The sequence below is a fragment of the Pelodiscus sinensis genome, chromosome 20 (genome assembly GCF_052426305.1).
Source record: "Pelodiscus sinensis isolate ZL-2025 chromosome 20, ASM5242630v1, whole genome shotgun sequence".
NCBI lineage: Eukaryota > Metazoa > Chordata > Testudines > Trionychidae > Pelodiscus > Pelodiscus sinensis.
In genome coordinates this window covers 17227420-17243569 of record NC_143071.1, presented here as the reverse complement: position 1 = coordinate 17243569, position 16150 = coordinate 17227420, and the positions used below count along the sequence as shown (strand labels likewise).

Sequence of the window (16150 nt, the reverse complement as noted above, 5' to 3'; positions counted from 1 at the left end):
AAAACCCCTAGTCCTAGGAAGGAAGGAAGGAACGGTTGGAGAACTTCGGGCCCAATCCATGCCTGGTGTAGGCAAATGTAACTCCACTAAATCACAGACCCAAACATGGTCAGAACCAGCGGCTACAGAGGCTGCCCTCGAGATAGCTGGAATCTACATGGTCATGGTGCTATCAGGTCACACAATGGAATTGCCACCAGGTGTTCTCCAGTGGAATCCCCTCCCTTCCTTAATCCCAACTGTCCCAGGCCTGTTAATCTTGCAAAGCCATGTCATTTTGCAGGTTTCTGGGGCGGTGGGGTTGACTAAGAGCTGGGATTTGTGCTTCAAGGTTGGGATGACGCTAAATGGAGTCACATTTTCTCCTAAAGTGAAGACATTTAGGAAAGAAAAGAGGCCCAACTGCAGAGACAGATTTCCACACAGCTTGGCTCCCAGTTGCCCGTTTGCTTCCCCTGCCCCACACCTTCTCTGGCACAAGGCACAGTTCCCACAGACACCAACTGGCTGAACAGCAGGCCCACAAATGTTTGTAGAATATTCTTTCCAACCCCTTCCTAGATTTGAGGAGGCGGCTGGGTTTATTTGTGTTTGTACAAGTTTGTTGTATTTTTAGTTTATGGTAAATACATCTGGAGCCCTGGATAGAATTCTTTATGTTTCCATAATACATAACAAATAGTTTACCTTAAATTACTGGAATGAAAATTGTCGCACACTGATGGTACATCTACACTACAAGGCTATTTCAGGGTAATGGAGGTAGCCCAAAATAGCTACCCTGCGCCTACACAAGCCGCCTGTTATTTTGAAATATTTTTCAAAATAACGGGTGGGCTATTTCACCATCCCAGTAAACTTTGTTGCACATGATAAGGGATGACTCACAATAGAACTTTATCTCAAAATTTGGTGCTGTGTAGATGCACCAGATTTCAAATTAAGTGATTTTGAAATAAAATCGAAATAAGATATACAATTTTTATAACACAAATTGTATATCTTATTTCAAGTTCCGGGTGCAGTGTAGGCACACTCTGAGTTGTAGTCTATGTTGGTCTGTCCTGAGCAAGGACTTGAACCAATGTACAAAGCATGAATTGACTGTAGCCTTATTAATATGTAAAAGATGCAACTAGTGGAAAAGAGCCAGTAGGATTATAAGCAACATATGATAGCTTGTAGCATGCAAACAATTAGTGATCTAGACAGGGACGGGCTACAAAAATTATTGGACAAATCATCGTGTGGGATGTGATCTGTTAACCAGCAGTATTTAGTGTCAGAGTGTATATCAGCTTATTCATGAATTCGCACAGGGGATGTGTGGTATTATCCTATACCTGTACCCTCCCTCTGCACCTGAGCCTGATCAAATCAGTTGTGTTTTGATTTTATGCCACTGAAGAACTGTCAGTGATGCATTCGGAGTCAAGCCGCGTTCTTGTGGGAACCAAGTGGTTAAAGTCTAGGAGCAGGGGTGTGCAATAAGAAGCCGACGGGGTGGACACAGTTCACTGCTGGCAGGTCATCAGATGCTTTATTTACCTGAGCGTCTTCAGGTAGGGCTGCTCGCAGCTGCTATTGACTAAGCAGGGCTGTGAGCATCTGGACTGGCAGCTGCTCAAATAAATAAAGCTTCCAGCAGTCCATGGCAAACCATGTCCAGCCCACAAGCCACCCCTGTCTTGGAGGCTACTGAGGGGAGAAGATCTCAGCAGCCACCCAGCAGCTCCTTGCTCTCTTTCTTCTCCATTTCCCCTCCAGTTTGTCAAGTGTGTGGAAGTGGTAGGGGGAGAACAGAGCCAAAGGCCCCAAGAATCCCGGCAGGGAACATGAAATGTTCGGGTTTCAGAAAAGCTGAAGGATCTACCGAATCCAGCAGGAAGGGTATGTCTACACTACCTCGCTAGTTCGAACTAGCGGGGTAATGTATGCATACTGCACTTGCTAATGAAGCCCGGGATTTGAATTTCCCGGGCTTCATTAGCATAAATGGGGAGCCGCCATTTTTAAATCCCCGCTGCTTCGAACCCCGTGCAGCGCGGCTACACGGGGCTCGAACTAGGTAGTTCGGACTAGGTTCCTATTCCGAACTACCGTTACTCCTCGTGAAACGAGGTGTACCGGTAGTTCGGAATAGGCACCCTAGTCCGAACTACCTAGTTCGAGCCCCGTGTAGCCGCGCTGCACGGGGTTCGAAGCAGCGGGGATTTAAAAATGGCGGCTCCCCGCTTATGCTAATGAAGCCCGGGAAATTCAAATCCCGGGCTTCATTAGCAAGTGCGGTATGCATACATTACCCTCCTAGTTCGAACTAGGAGGGTAGTGTAGACATACCCGAAATGTGTGACTGGCTCAGAGGGAGGCCATGGGCTTTGGAGGCACTTTAAAGAAAAGAGGCAAAAGCTGTCGTGAGAAAGGAGCAGTGACGAGGGAGGCGCAGCTGCCCTTTCCTGGGGTGATTTCTGCTCCTTACAGCCAAGGAGTTCATGGTTTTCTCTTCATGCCTGTTCCTTTGCTTGAGTCATCTCACCTCTCAGCTGGTTTCAGAGTCACTTCCACGCTGACTCTCTCTCACACAACTGTGGAAAGGAAAGGGGCTAAGTTGGGAGGGGAAGAGCATGGTGCAGTCTGGAGATTTTCCCTCTTCTCCCCTCCCCCACAGTTCTCATATTTCTCCTTGTGCCCTCTCCTCTTTCCTCCCTATCCTCGGGTATAAACTACATGGCTCCGTCGATTGAGCCATATAGATGAGGCTGATCAGCAGAGGGAAATGAAGCTGAGATTTAAATAATCGCGGCTTCATTTAAATTTAAATGGCTGCCACGCTCTGCCAACTAGCTGATGATCAGCTGTTTGTTGGCAGCTCCGGGCAGTCTGGATGCTCCCGTCGACATGAAATCCCTTTCTCGACCTCCCCAGTAAACCTCATCCCACGAGGCATAAGGGGGAGGTCAACAAAGGCTTAAGGGGAAGGTCGACAAAGGGCTTTCATGTTGACGGGGGAGCGTCCAGACTGCGCGCCCTCCAATCTCCTCCGGGGCAGCGGAAGCTGGGGCCATGCCACACACCCTCTGCCTTCCTCCCTCCCCATGTCTGGAGAGGCCGTGCTGTGTGGAGCACTCTCTTTCCTCCTCTGCGTTAGAGAGGCTGGGCTGCACTGGGTTGTGCCACGCGGCAGGCCTTCCTCCGGGGATGAGACTATGCCACATGCCCTTTTCTCTGCCCTCCCCAGGGCTGGGGAGGCTGGGGCAAGCATGTGCCTGCCTGCTCCCTTCCTTTCCCCATGGTTGGGAGGGGGAGCATGTGCACAGAGTGCTGCCTCACCTCCCTTTAGGGGCGGGGAAGAGGCGGGGCCTCAGTAGAAGGGGCGGGGCTGGAGGTGGGGCTTGCCTCCTCCAAACGTGCCTTGGCTAATTGCCTATGAAAGGCAGGCAGAGCTGGGGGGCTGTGGTCTGAGCCCATTCCCAAGCTGCAGGGCCCAAGACAAGGCCTGAGTTGCTAGCGCTGTAGGGAGGAAGCCAGGGCAGCAGAAGGCAGCAGGTCCACACCCCCTTGCCAATGATGAACGTCCATTTCACACTTTAGTTTGCCCCTGAACCAGGGACTAGGTGCTGACTGGCTGTGGGTCCCTGAGGCAAGGTGGGCATAGAGGGCTGGGATTCCCTGGGAGGGGAGGACCCAGAGTGCAGGGGCCAAGAAGTGACATGGGGCCTGACCCAGTTCAGGAAACAGGTAACTAAAGGTGAGACACTGGCCAGAAGAGGGCGCGCTGAAGCTGAAGAGCTGATGCCCAAAGAGACCAGCAGGAGGCGCTGCGACAGTTACAGGAAGATTTTTAAAAACCCCAAACCCTGAACACACATTTTTCAATGAACAATAACTCTTGAGATTTTAAAGCCAGTCTCATGGTTGCTGGGGCCCTACACATGATTTAAATGCATGTGCAGGGACAACATCAGGATTGCCATACACAATAATAAGGGGTGGAGACTCCCCGACAGCCGAAGGCTCAGTGGGTATGTTTCCATCAGTGGTTCTCAACCAATTTACCACTGTGGGCTGCACATGCAGCTCTCTGTGACTGATGTGGGCAGCATGCACCCACTAGATAAGTTACCTGTGTGGCCCTGAGGGTGTCGTACAACCCCCGGCTGCGTGTAGATTGGACCACAAGCGACCTGCAGGCTAAGAACCGCAGTACACACTCATACACTGCAATTAAAAACCTGCAGCTGGTCCATGCCAGCCGACTTGGACTCACAGGGCCTGTAACTGCAATGTAGCATTCAGGCTTGGCCTGGAACCAGGGTCCTAGGATCCTGCAAGGTGGAAGAGTCTGCACCAATATGTTTTCACTGCACCCATATGTCTATACTGCAATTTTACAACTGGCACCCAGGCCCCTTAGCCTAGGCAGCTGGCATAGGGCAGCTGCAGGTGTCTAAAGGCACTTGGTGACCCAGTCTTAGGCTGTGTAGCAATTAGTGACCTTGTTCAGGGCTCTACCATCATCCAGTCTGTGTATTTAAGGGGCTAAAGGTTTCCCACCAGCCTCTGCTATAAGCCACATTACTCTCCCCTTAATGCAAACAGTAAACACCATGAGGGAGGTCAAGTAACTTCCTCCCCTAATGAAACACCCACCTCTTCAAAGGGAAGTGGGCAGCTGAGAGAGCTAGAGACTTCCCATTACAGAACTGGTCCCTCAGTCTGCAGGTTTCCCCTTCCACTGGTCTAAAAGGAGGGTCCCAGAGGACTCTCAGAAACCTCGCAGAGAGCGGATGTGGCAGGTTTCAGAAATTTTGGTGGTTCCTGGACTACTTCCTGCCCCCTGCCCCCACTCAAACTCCCTACCTCTCAAATGCCTAAGGCTGTGAGAAGGAGCTTGGGTGCAGGAGGTGCTCTGGGGTGCAGGCTCCGGGACAGTGTTCCTGTGCTGGTGCAGGCTCTGGGATGGGGATGGGGTGCACAGGGATGAGGAGTCAGTATCCGGCAATGGCTCCTAGACTGGGAGGTGTGGGGGTCTCCACATACGAGTGCCCTTAGGCACCACCCACACACTCCCATTGGCCCAGCAGCACTTGGGTGGGGGACAGCCCATGGAGATACACTCCAGCCCAGGAACTGCAGGGATGTGCCAACAGGCGAGCAGAAGACAGGACGCTGCTCTAGACCTGCTCTGCTGCAGATGGTTGTAGTGGGAGTCCCTGAGTCATTTTGCATTGCCTGGAGGTGGCAATGGACTGGGGAAGGTGCATGGGGATGTCAGGCAGGGATGGGAGAGAGATCCAGCCCCAAATTTTGCTGGAGCAGAGCCCCAGTCCAAGAATGTTGCTGGGGTCTGGGCACCACAGGTCCATAAAACTGCCTCTGCCAGGTAGTCGTGTGCAAAGGAAATAAGGACCATGGGATAGTCCCTGTTTTGATTTGGATTCTTTTCCCAGGACAGAAGGGTGTGGGGAGCTGTGAGTGTTGCTGGAAGTTCACTGCAGTAATTGGGCTTGCACAGTTTACAAGCTCTGCCAGCTTCCCCGGCACAGCTGGAGAGCCCCAGCTAGGCTCCTGCAGCCTATGAGGGATGGAGCTTAGCAACTAGGCCTGTGGTGAAGATATTGTGGGTACTAGGCTTGTGGTGGTGGTTTGCTTGAAGTGCTTGTCTACATTGCAAGTTGTGCTGTAACTTTCCCACTCAGGGATGTGAAAAGACACAGGGTATGTCTACACTACCCCACTAGTTCGAACTAGCGGGGTAATGTAGGCATACCGCACTTGCAAATGAAGCCCGGGATTTGAATTTCCCGGGCTTCATTTGCATAAGCGGGGCGCCGCCATTTTTAAAACCCCGCTGGTTCGAACCCCGTGCAGCGCAGCTACACGGGGCACGAACTAGGTAGTTCGAACTAGGCTTCCTAGTTCGAACTACCGTTACTCCTCAGTTCGAACCAGTGGGGTTTTAAAAATGGCAGCTCCCCGCTTATGCAAATGAAGCCCGGGAAATTCAGATCCCGGGCTTCATTTGCAAGTGCGGTATGCCTACATTACCCCGCTAGTTCGAACTAGGAGGGTAGTGTAGACATACCCACACACAGTCACACACACACGCACGCAGCCTGAGTGCAGCAAGTTTCAGTGCTGTAAAGCACCAGTGTAGATGGTGCTACAGCGCTGAGTCCCTGTCATGACCTGGAGAACAAGCTTGGGGGATGGGTCCCGCCACAAGAGGTAGCACCACAGAGGGTACAGGTGATTGGTATTAACCAGGAACAGGAGGAGACAGCCGGAGGATTTTGGAGATGAGGAACACAAAGAGAGAGCGGGGGAAGTGGTTGCAGAGTCAGTACCATGCAGCAGGACCTGAGGGGTGGCAGCTGGTAGAGGTGGGGTGAGGAGGATCCAGGAGGATCTGCTCTGAATGGGCTAGGGAGGAGTCATCATGGGGCTTGGGGCAGGACTGAGAAGAGGAGAGCAGCCCAAGACCACGACAGCGGCCCGGTGGGACTAGGGGAGGCGGGTGGGGATTGCAGAGGAGGAGCAGAGTTACCAATGGTGTGACCAGCAGCCCAGCCACCAAGTGGGGATGGCAGGGGAGGTGCAAACAGTCCTAAGGCCAGGCAGCAGCTGTTGGAGGAGACGTGGCCTAAGCTAAGACTCAGGGGAGTGGAGTCAATGTGTTGTCAGCAGGCAAAGAGGCTTAGGACAGGTACAGTCGTCAGGCCCTAGAATGAGCCAAGAGGCAGGAGGGTCCCTAAGGGAGCAGGGCTAGGAGAGAAAGCCCAGCTTTGAAGAGACAAAGACTTTACTCTGGGGAGCAGGGCTATGCTGCTGAATGTGCTTAAATTCATACAAAAGGTCCAGAGAAGAGACCCCAGGGAACAAACTTAAGTGAGCGTGGACGGAGCAGAACACTTGGACTATGTCTACACTCATGGCTTCTTGCACGAGAAATATGCAAATGAGGCCAAGCGTGGAATATTGCCGAGCCTCATTTGCATACCGAATGAGCCACCATTTTTTTCAGAAGAGGCTCTTGCGCAAGAAAAAACCCTCTTGCGCAATGCCGTTCTTCCTGAAAAGTAATAGGTTCCTTCTTGCGCAAGAGCCTCTTCTGAAAAAAATGGTGTCTCATTAGGTATGCAAATGAGGCTCGGCTATATTCCACGCTTAGCCTCATTTGCATATTACTTGCACAAGAAGCCGCCAGTGTAGACATAGCCCTAGTGTGAGCACAATTTGCACTGCTGCTCCAGATCTACACTAGGAGTGGGTATGATGCCAACTCTTGTAATTGTATCACAACTATCATGTTATTTGGTGCTTGTCTTTAAGCCCCAGCTCCAGGTATCATGTGATTACTAGAGAATCGATGCTTTGCTTTAAAAGAAATGCACAGTGCTAGTCCTTATGCTGTGGATAAAATTTTGAAAACTCACCAAATGCCCCCTAAAGATCCTAAACCAGAAGATGAAAGCAAAGATCCCCACATGACTTTTGAATGCTTGACATTGGCAATACAGAGTTTGCACCAATTCAGCTCTAATCTCTGTAGCTGTGCCAGCAGCTAAACGTCAGTCTAGACAAAGTCTTAGCATGGCAGCCAGTAAACACATGATGGGAAGTGTGGTCCAGCTTTTCTTTCATCCTTTGTGATGGCAACATTTCCTTTAACCCCGCCTCTCCTTTTTAAAAAGAAGGAAACACCAATCATCAGAGAATGTCGACTGAGCAACAACTTCTTTCTGCAGTGAATGCTTGGCTTTACAAAAGGGAAGTGGTCAGCTGAGAGATTTAGAAACGTCAGGTCATAGAACTGGTCAGTGAGTGCTGGGGTTTCATTTTCAACTCCCACAATTAAGAAAGAGGGACCCTGACTGATCTCTTGAAGAAAGCAGAATTTCTGGAGAAAAGATTCACATGCTGATGGAAATCAGACCATGAAGCTTTTCCCTGGTTTATTCTGGATTATTTTCCCAGGTGAGAATGCCATGGGCTTTTTGTAGATTGCACAAGTATTGATTTTGCTGAAGTCACCAGCTTCACCAACAGAGTTTGAAAGTCTCAGGTATGCTCTTGCCTGAGATCTAGATCTAAGTAACTCTCATGGGAGATAGAACTTTCAAAGTGTGCTGGATAGAGAAGCTTTCAGCACAGAATCCATGTCAGCAGACACATTTATTTACAGAGAAAGAGATCTGTAAAGTCTAAGTAAGGAAAATGTAAACTGAAAGAGGGAATTTCAGCACAGATGGTCAAATAATGGAAAACAATATTTATTACAATTCTTTGATGAAAAATTATTAGTATATGTAACGAATACTATTCACAACAAACTATTGGAACAGCTCTGGCGATGAACATGTAAAAATAGGAGGGGACAGTTTTACTTTAAACCCTACTGAAACCTTGCTATCAGGGACACCATCAAGTACTTGATACAAGTGTTTTTTAGCTTGAGTTTTGTCTATTTGGTATGTTTTAAGCAATATCCAAAGGCAGCATTTTAAAATAAAATAATCAAACAAAAACTGTAGCAAAAATGAACCAAATACCAATTTAGAGCCTAAAGTTAGAAACATTTACCCATCCTTCATTTTCAGAACATTCTTAATCCCACCGATTTACTCTAAGCCTGAGTCCCAGTGAAACCAGCATGAGGGCTCCTGTGCTTAACCTGAAGCATAGGAGTAAACCTTTCAGGATGGAGGTGTCGCTCTTTTCTGATTCCTTGTCTAGATTAGCATTTACAGATAGTATGTGAGATCAAATGAGTAAACTCAGCCTAACTAAAACCTTCCATACTGTGTTTTACGAAGTGCCAAACTAATTTGGGTTATATCAATGAGCTTTCCTAGCATGTTGCACTCTGGACAAGAGAGGAGAGAAGAACTAAACTATGAGCCTGAACTGGAAAATCAAACCAAACTGACATTTTAAGTCAAAAGGAAAACAAATTTTTTCTTTTGAAAAGTCTGTTTGAAATTAAACTAGTCGTGTCAATATCCCCAATTAAAGAATCCAAACTCTTTGTTGAAACAGAATGTTTGCTGCAGGAAATGTTCCTACTGGAAAACATACTAGTCAAAAATATTTAATTCACTCTGGCGTCCCCTTTCAGCCTCTCTGCACCGCCACAGTGGGACAAAGAGTACCAATGGGAATCAAGACTCATTTTAAGGCCCCTCTTTTGCACTGATTTATTAACCTACTGAGAGCAGAGCAGCCCGTACTCTTCGCATTTCAGCCACCTGGTCCCTTCATCTGCACCCAGCCGGGTCCAGGGGAGTGTCACTAGCTCTCGTACTCATTGCACAGGAATAAGAAGTCAGGTTTTTCAACAGATCCACATGCAGCAGACACTGAACCCCTGCCTGTCTTTCCAGACACTGAACCATCACCCATATTTGCACCCCCTCTCTGGGCACTGAGGCATGGCATTGCTGCTGGCAGCCAGAAAAGTGCCTGTGTCTCACTGTCTCTGTCTCTTGCAGGCTGCTGGGCAGTGACGGGCCCCTGGTCAGTGTGCGGACGCCTGGGCGGGTCAGTGACTGTGCGGTGCCGGTATGAGAAGGGCTATGAGGATTATTCGAAGTTCTGGTGCCGGGAAGCAACTACGCTAGAAACTTGGCGCTGTTCCAACGGTCACATAGTTGAGACCACATGGTCAGAGGCCGAGGTGAAGCGGGACAGAGTCTCCATCCAAGACAATCGCACCCGGCGCGTGTTCACTGTGACCATGGAGAACCTGACACTGGCCGATGCCGGCACTTACCAGTGCGGGATAACGAGGCCTGGACTTAATCTCAGGCACACTGTGTCAGTCATCATCTCCCCAGGTAAATCTCTGAGCTGCTGGTGCAAGTGTCAGGGCTGGCGGGGTCGGGCAAGGCCGGAGCTGCCTCGGGGTAGCATAAGGCTGACGGGGTGTCTAGGCAGGCAGATTTGCTGTGACCCAAAACCCACAGCTCCCCCCGCTCAGGGGCCTGGCCGATAGCTGCAAAGGGTCAGAGAGAGGGCACTGCTACCTGCTGCATTCCACCCACTGAGCCCCTCCACTGCGCCCCACAGCACCTTTTGCTCAGCACCAACTGCTCCCTGCCAAGCCCCACAGCGCCCCCTTGGGACAATGGCTGATCGCTCCCGCTACTGAGGTCCCCGGGCTCAGCCTCTCACCAGTCACTGGCTGCGCAGAGAAAGGATGTGGGCATTTCCCCAGGGGGGCAGAACTGGTCAGAAGCAACCCAACCCTGATGCACAAGTAGAAGGGACGAGAGAGGACTAGAGATGGGAGGCGCAGGGTAGATAGAACAGGAGGAGAGGTGGCAGCTGCCAGTCTCCATACCCATCCCCCCCTTTATTGTAGCCAGGTATCCCAAATATTTTGGAGATGGGGATGGGGGAAGGGTGCAGCCAACAGCAGCAGAGACCCCAGTTTCAGTTTCATCATGAAGAAATGTTTTGCCACTTCCAACAGATAAAACAGAAACCTGCCCCGAGTAACCGAAATGTAGATCAAGACACTGAGGCCTGGCAGTGCAGCTGGCTCTTTATTAAAAACTCACTTAACATGAAAGTGCTGCTGGGGGTAACTTGCAACTCTTGCCCCTTATTGCAGCACAGTGCCGGGGCTGGTTTTCTATCCTAAGGGCTTGGGGGTTCCTATGCTGAGATTATTGGTGCACAAAGAATTTTTATTTAGGCCCAGAGTTAGGGTTGTTAAGTGGGGATGGAATGTGCTTGACAAGACTCCTTCATTTACTATGGGAACATCTTCACTGTGGCGCAATTTCGGGATAGTTCTAGTATCCTGAAATAGCTATTACGTGTCTTGACAGCATGCCCCTTATTTTGAAGTATCTTTTGAAATAATGGGTGTGCTATTCCAATGTCCTTGTAAACCTCGTTCCACAAAGATTAAGGGACATTTTGGAATAACGGTTTATTTCAAAATTTGGCGCTGTCATTCCAAAATCAGCTATTTCGAAATATACTTGAAATAAGCTATGTAATTTGGGTAACTCGAATTGCGTAGCTTATTTCGAGGTAAGAGTGCAGTATAGACACATCCTATATGGGCAGTGTAATGTCCATGATGTTCAGATGTGTCCCTTTCCTCAATTTTAATTGCTTGTGCATGCAATGGCTGTGACAGGTAAGTGATTTTTTTTGTCACTTGGTGATTTTACCTGGTTTCTGGATGGAAGGATTTTATTTCCAAAAATTCTCAGTGTTTTTATACCTTCATCTTCTCTCCTATGATTAAATGAAGACAGAGCCGAGTGTGGCTTTGTTTAAATAACTGAGCTGGGATGTATCACTAGAGCAATGGTCTCCCACCCATCAATCGGGACTGGCCAGTTGATCACTGTGTCTCCAACTAATAATTTCTGGGTTCCCTCTGACCTGCGGGGGTCAGATTTTTCATGGATGGAAAATCTTAGAAGGAACACGGGGCCAGCTGCCCCCCTTTCTTCTGGCTGGAGCCAGGGCACAGCGAGGTTCACCCTGTTGGGGCAGCCTCGACAGGCAGAATGCCACGGCCAACTAGCTGGGCCATGTGGCATCGAATAGCTGCCCCCTTTGTTTCAGCTGGAACTGTTACCCACACAAATTTCTCTATCCCTTCCACTCGTTAGGGGCACGTACCCCTGTGCTGCATGGGGAACGCGGACCCCAAACGGTTGCTTGCCCCGTTTGATCCTGTGTGGCAGCCCAGCTGAGCAGCACAGAAGTCAGCACAGTGCCACGACGGGAAGCAACAGCGCCACCCAGAGGGAACAGCCAGCGTTTCAGCGTTACAGAGTCCCAGACATTGGGCTACTAGATATATGATTCCCAAGCAAGCAGAATACACATGCTAAGCACACAGTGTCATGCTCATCAATCCTGATACAGGCAGGCAGACTTCCCCTGTTGACCAGGCAAGGTAAGTCTCTCTGGATCTTAGCTGCTGCACATCATGGTCATGCAGAAGCAAACTGTCAGCTCTGTTCTTAGGCTGTGGCTTGGAGGTGAGTTCTTCCAGGACCTCTTTCTTTCTTTCTTTCTTTCTTTCTTTCTTTCTTTCTTTCTTTCTTTCTTTCTTTCTTTCTTTCTTTCTTTTTCTTTCCGTTTTGCTCTTCTGGCTGGACTCCTTCTTGGACCCCAGTTTATATAGTGAAAGCTGAGTCCTGCTTAGCTATACCTTAACCAATTATTTTAGCATAATTTTACTAATCATTCATAACATACTGTAACAGAATTACCTAACGAATCATACCCCACCACCTTTCTTGATTTACACATAGCAAAATTATACAGCAGACAGAAACAGTTACAAACCAGACAGAGATCACACAGACAAACAATAGGAAAGTGAGGACAATAATCACAGAATGAGGATTTCAAAACCACAACTACTGATAAGCAGTTTCTTGCCAGATGAAATGCTGTTAATTACATTTTCTTTTCCCATCTTGATATCTGTTTCTAATCTTGTGACAGTGGGGGCCATTAGGACAGGATTCCCCTTCTCACAGCCTAGTGTGACACTATTTTAATGAAATGTAGATGGATTGTGAGTACAGTATATGACTCCAGGCTTGACAGCTAATGGCTTCTGCTCTTCAGTCTGGCTGCAGAGGAAGGCTATAGTTTAGGCCTACCAATATGACTACAGGCCTTCCAATAAATATGGCTATAGAAAAACCATATTGTTACAGAACTGGGGTACAATGAGGCTGTCCCTGCTGGGGCACCTGCTGTTAGCAGGCCAGGATGCGTGCTGGCGGGCAGCTCCCCATTTTCCTCTTTTGGAGCACTGGTAGATAAAGTGCAGTCACAGGTGTCACACTGAGACTTAGTGAGTAGAGGACAAATTGTGTAATTACAAATACTTGATTTTAGGTGTATATAACAAATTAAAAATAGATGGTTTATTCTACAACACTGTTTTAGGGTAGATCTTGGGTAGCAGGTAAATTCAAAAAGATCTTGGGTAGCAGGTAAATTCTTGGGCTGAAAAAGTTTGGTAACCACTGCACTGGACCATGAAATGAATTGAGTGAGTGATGCTGGCCCAGCTGATAGTGGAGCCTATAAACACCTGTCCCATTTAACACACACCTGATGAGTAGGGCTGCGTTTAATTAAGTGAATGTGTAATCACTGAAAATTTCAACAGTTACACGCAGGGAAGCAGTTGGCTGCCCAAGACCAAGTGTATATAGGGAGCTGGTATTAAGCCAGCTATGTGCATATACTTGGAGCCTGCGTGTAAGTGTGTACATTTTTACACTTTCACATCCCTACTAACAAGATGGCAATTTGTTATTTGGTACCATCAGCCACACATCCATGCACGGCCTGCCCAGAATTGGAGTCAAGAAAAAAGCGCTCACTGTTCAGGAGCAGGAACAAACCACCTACCAAGTACTACAGATGGATGGACACAAAAGCCAGGAAATTAATATACCCCAGAGAGTTTTTAAAAGAGAGCAACATGCACGGGAAGGCCTCATTGTCTGCAGCTACATACCGGTTATTTGAGGCAGGTTTCTGTTTTATAGCAATGGAAGTGGAAAACATTTCTTCGGTATGAAACTAAGTGTGAAGGTTCTGACAAAGCATGAACAATCGGATTGTGCCAAACAAGGGAGGCAGGGTGGATTTGGAAAGTGGGTTGGCTCTGTCATTATCTACAGAGGTTTCTCCTCAAAGCCCAACTACAGCGACACCACAAACAACAAAGCAGCCAGATTCACCTTATCTGACAACGACTGACTCCAGCTTCTCCTCTAGCAAAGACACCACCCCTACATGGTGAGGGTATGTCTACACTACCACCCTAGTTCGAACTAGGGTGGTTAATGTAGGCAACCGAAGTTGCAAATGAAACCCGGATTTGAATTTCCCGGGCTTCATTTGCATCTTGCCAGGCGCCGCCATTTTTAAATCCCCGCTAGTTCGGACTCCGTGCCCACGGCTACACGCAGCACGGACTAGCTAGTTCGGATTAGGCTTCCTATTCCGAACTACCGTTAGTCCTCGTGGAACGAGGTTTACCAGTAGTTCAGAATAGGAAGCCTAGTCCGAACTAGTGGGGATTTAAAAATGGCGGCGCCCGGCAAGATGCAAATGAAGCCCGGGAAATTCAAATCCAGGACTTCATTTGCAACTTCGGTTGCCTACATTAACCACCCTAGTTCGAACTAGGATGGTAGTGTAGACATACCCTAAGGGAAAGGGGTGCAATGGGAGCAAGGCCTGCATTTTCCTACAGAGGGCTCTGTGCACGTGCATTGCTCACACTGTTGATGTTGGTGTCCGTAGCATGGTCAAGATTTTTTGTCCGGGGGAGAAAGTGGGAGCAGCCTGTGGCCATTTTGGTTTTGTTGATTTTTGGGTGATGTAAGTTTTGTCAACAGAACTTGGTAGCATAGTTGCAGACTCAGTCAGTGACCCAAACCACAGGGTCAGAGCAGCAGTGACAGAGGCTGCCCTGAATCAACTAGACTCTACATAGTCATAGGCAGGCCTTGTCTATCCTCCCCTCGCCCCAATGTCAAGCTACTTCAGCTAGGCAAATAGAATACCGCGTTCATGGGAGCACACTCAGGGTATGTCTACACTACCCCCCTAGTTCGAACTAGGGGGGTAATGTATGCATACCGAACTTGCTAATGAAGCCCGGGATTTGAATTTCCCGGGCTTCATTAGCATAAAGCCGGCGCCGCCATTTTTAAAAGCCGGCTAGTGCGAACCCCGTGCTGCGTGGCTACACGCGGCACGGGCTAGATAGTTCGGACTAACAAGCCATTCCGAACTACCTGTACACCTCGTTCCACGACTGGGCAAATGGTGGAACAGCGGGCACACAGATCTTTGTAGAACATCCTTTACAACACCTTTCTAGATTCGGGAGGTGTCTGGGCTTATTTGTGTTTGGACAAGATGGTGTTTTTTTCACTTTATGTCAAATGCACCTGGATAGAATGTTTTATGTTTAGATAAGTACATACAATATTTTACCTTTAATTACTGGGACATTAGAGTGACCAAAATTGCTACACACTGAACTGTAGTCCATGTCAGACTGTTCTGAGCAAAGACGTGAACAAAGCATGAATTGACTGTAGCTTCATAAATATGTAAAAGATGCAGTTAGTAGAAAAGTGTTAGACTAGTAAGCAGCGTGTGATTACCTCCATCACGGGAAAAGATTGTGTTCTAGTCAGGAACTGGCTACAGACGTTAGTGTGTGGGCTGATCTGTTACCCAGCAGTATTTAATGTCAGAGCTTATATCAGCTGATCCATGATTTCGCACAGGGGATGTGTGGTCTATCCTACACCTGTCCACTCTCTATGAACTTGACTCTGATCGAATCAGGTGTGGCTTGATTTTATGCCAATAAAGCAATGTCAGTGATGCATTTGAAGCAAAGCTGAGTTCTTGTGGGAACCAAGGGGGTAAGGTCTAGGATAGCTGGCTCCAATCTTTTTAACCACAAGGTCACTTTTTCAATTCAAGTGCAATGTAAGAGCTACCTCAAATACAAAGATCCTGGCCCCATTTCCTTCCCGCCCCTTCTTTGAGGCCCTGCCCCTACTCCACTCCTTCTCCAAGGTGGCTCACCCTGCTCACTCCATCCTCCTTCCTCCCCCATCCTCACTCACTCTCACCAGGCTGGGGTAGGCAGTTGGGGTGCAGGCTCTGGTCTTGGGCCAAGGAGTTTGGAGTGTGGGAGAGACTCCAGGCTTAGCCCAGGGTTGGGGATTTGTGTGGGTTTCTGGGTGCAAGCTCTGGGAAGGTGTTTGTGTGCAGGGGGACTCACATCTGGGACAGGAGGTTGGGTTTAGGAGGCAGCTCAGGCTCGGACAGGGGTTCAGGAAGCAGGCCCTGGCTGGGCACCAATTAACTGAGACGGATTCTGGATGGTAGATCAGGGCCGTTAAGGCAGGCTTACTCCTGCCCTAGCCCTGCACCACTCCTGAAAGCTGCTGTCATTTACAGAAATGGCTCCATGATGCCATGTGCTGCCCCTCTTCTAAAGGCACTGAGCCCGCAGCTTCTACTGGCTTAAGTTACCCGTAATTGATCAATGGGAACTACAGGAGAGGTGTCTGCAGGCAAGAGCATCATGTGGATATCCCCTGCCCTGCATCTCTCA

At 48.7% G+C, this 16150-nt stretch overlaps 1 protein-coding gene across 3 annotated transcripts in view; it reads left to right on the top strand.

Annotated features, from left to right (window-relative positions):
* LOC102456325 (CMRF35-like molecule 5) overlaps window positions 1-16150 on the top strand; it is a 49630-nt gene that overhangs the window by 12690 nt on the left and 20790 nt on the right. For all 3 annotated transcript variants that reach the window (XM_089771918.1, XM_089771919.1, XM_075903734.2), the window contains exons 5-6: window positions 9492-9836; window positions 11637-11926. In XM_089771918.1, coding sequence (XP_089628044.1) covers window positions 9492-9836; window positions 11637-11698 — 407 coding nt within the window. In that variant the 3' untranslated portion in view covers window positions 11699-11926. The remainder of the gene's footprint in view (window positions 1-9491; window positions 9837-11636; window positions 11927-16150) is intronic.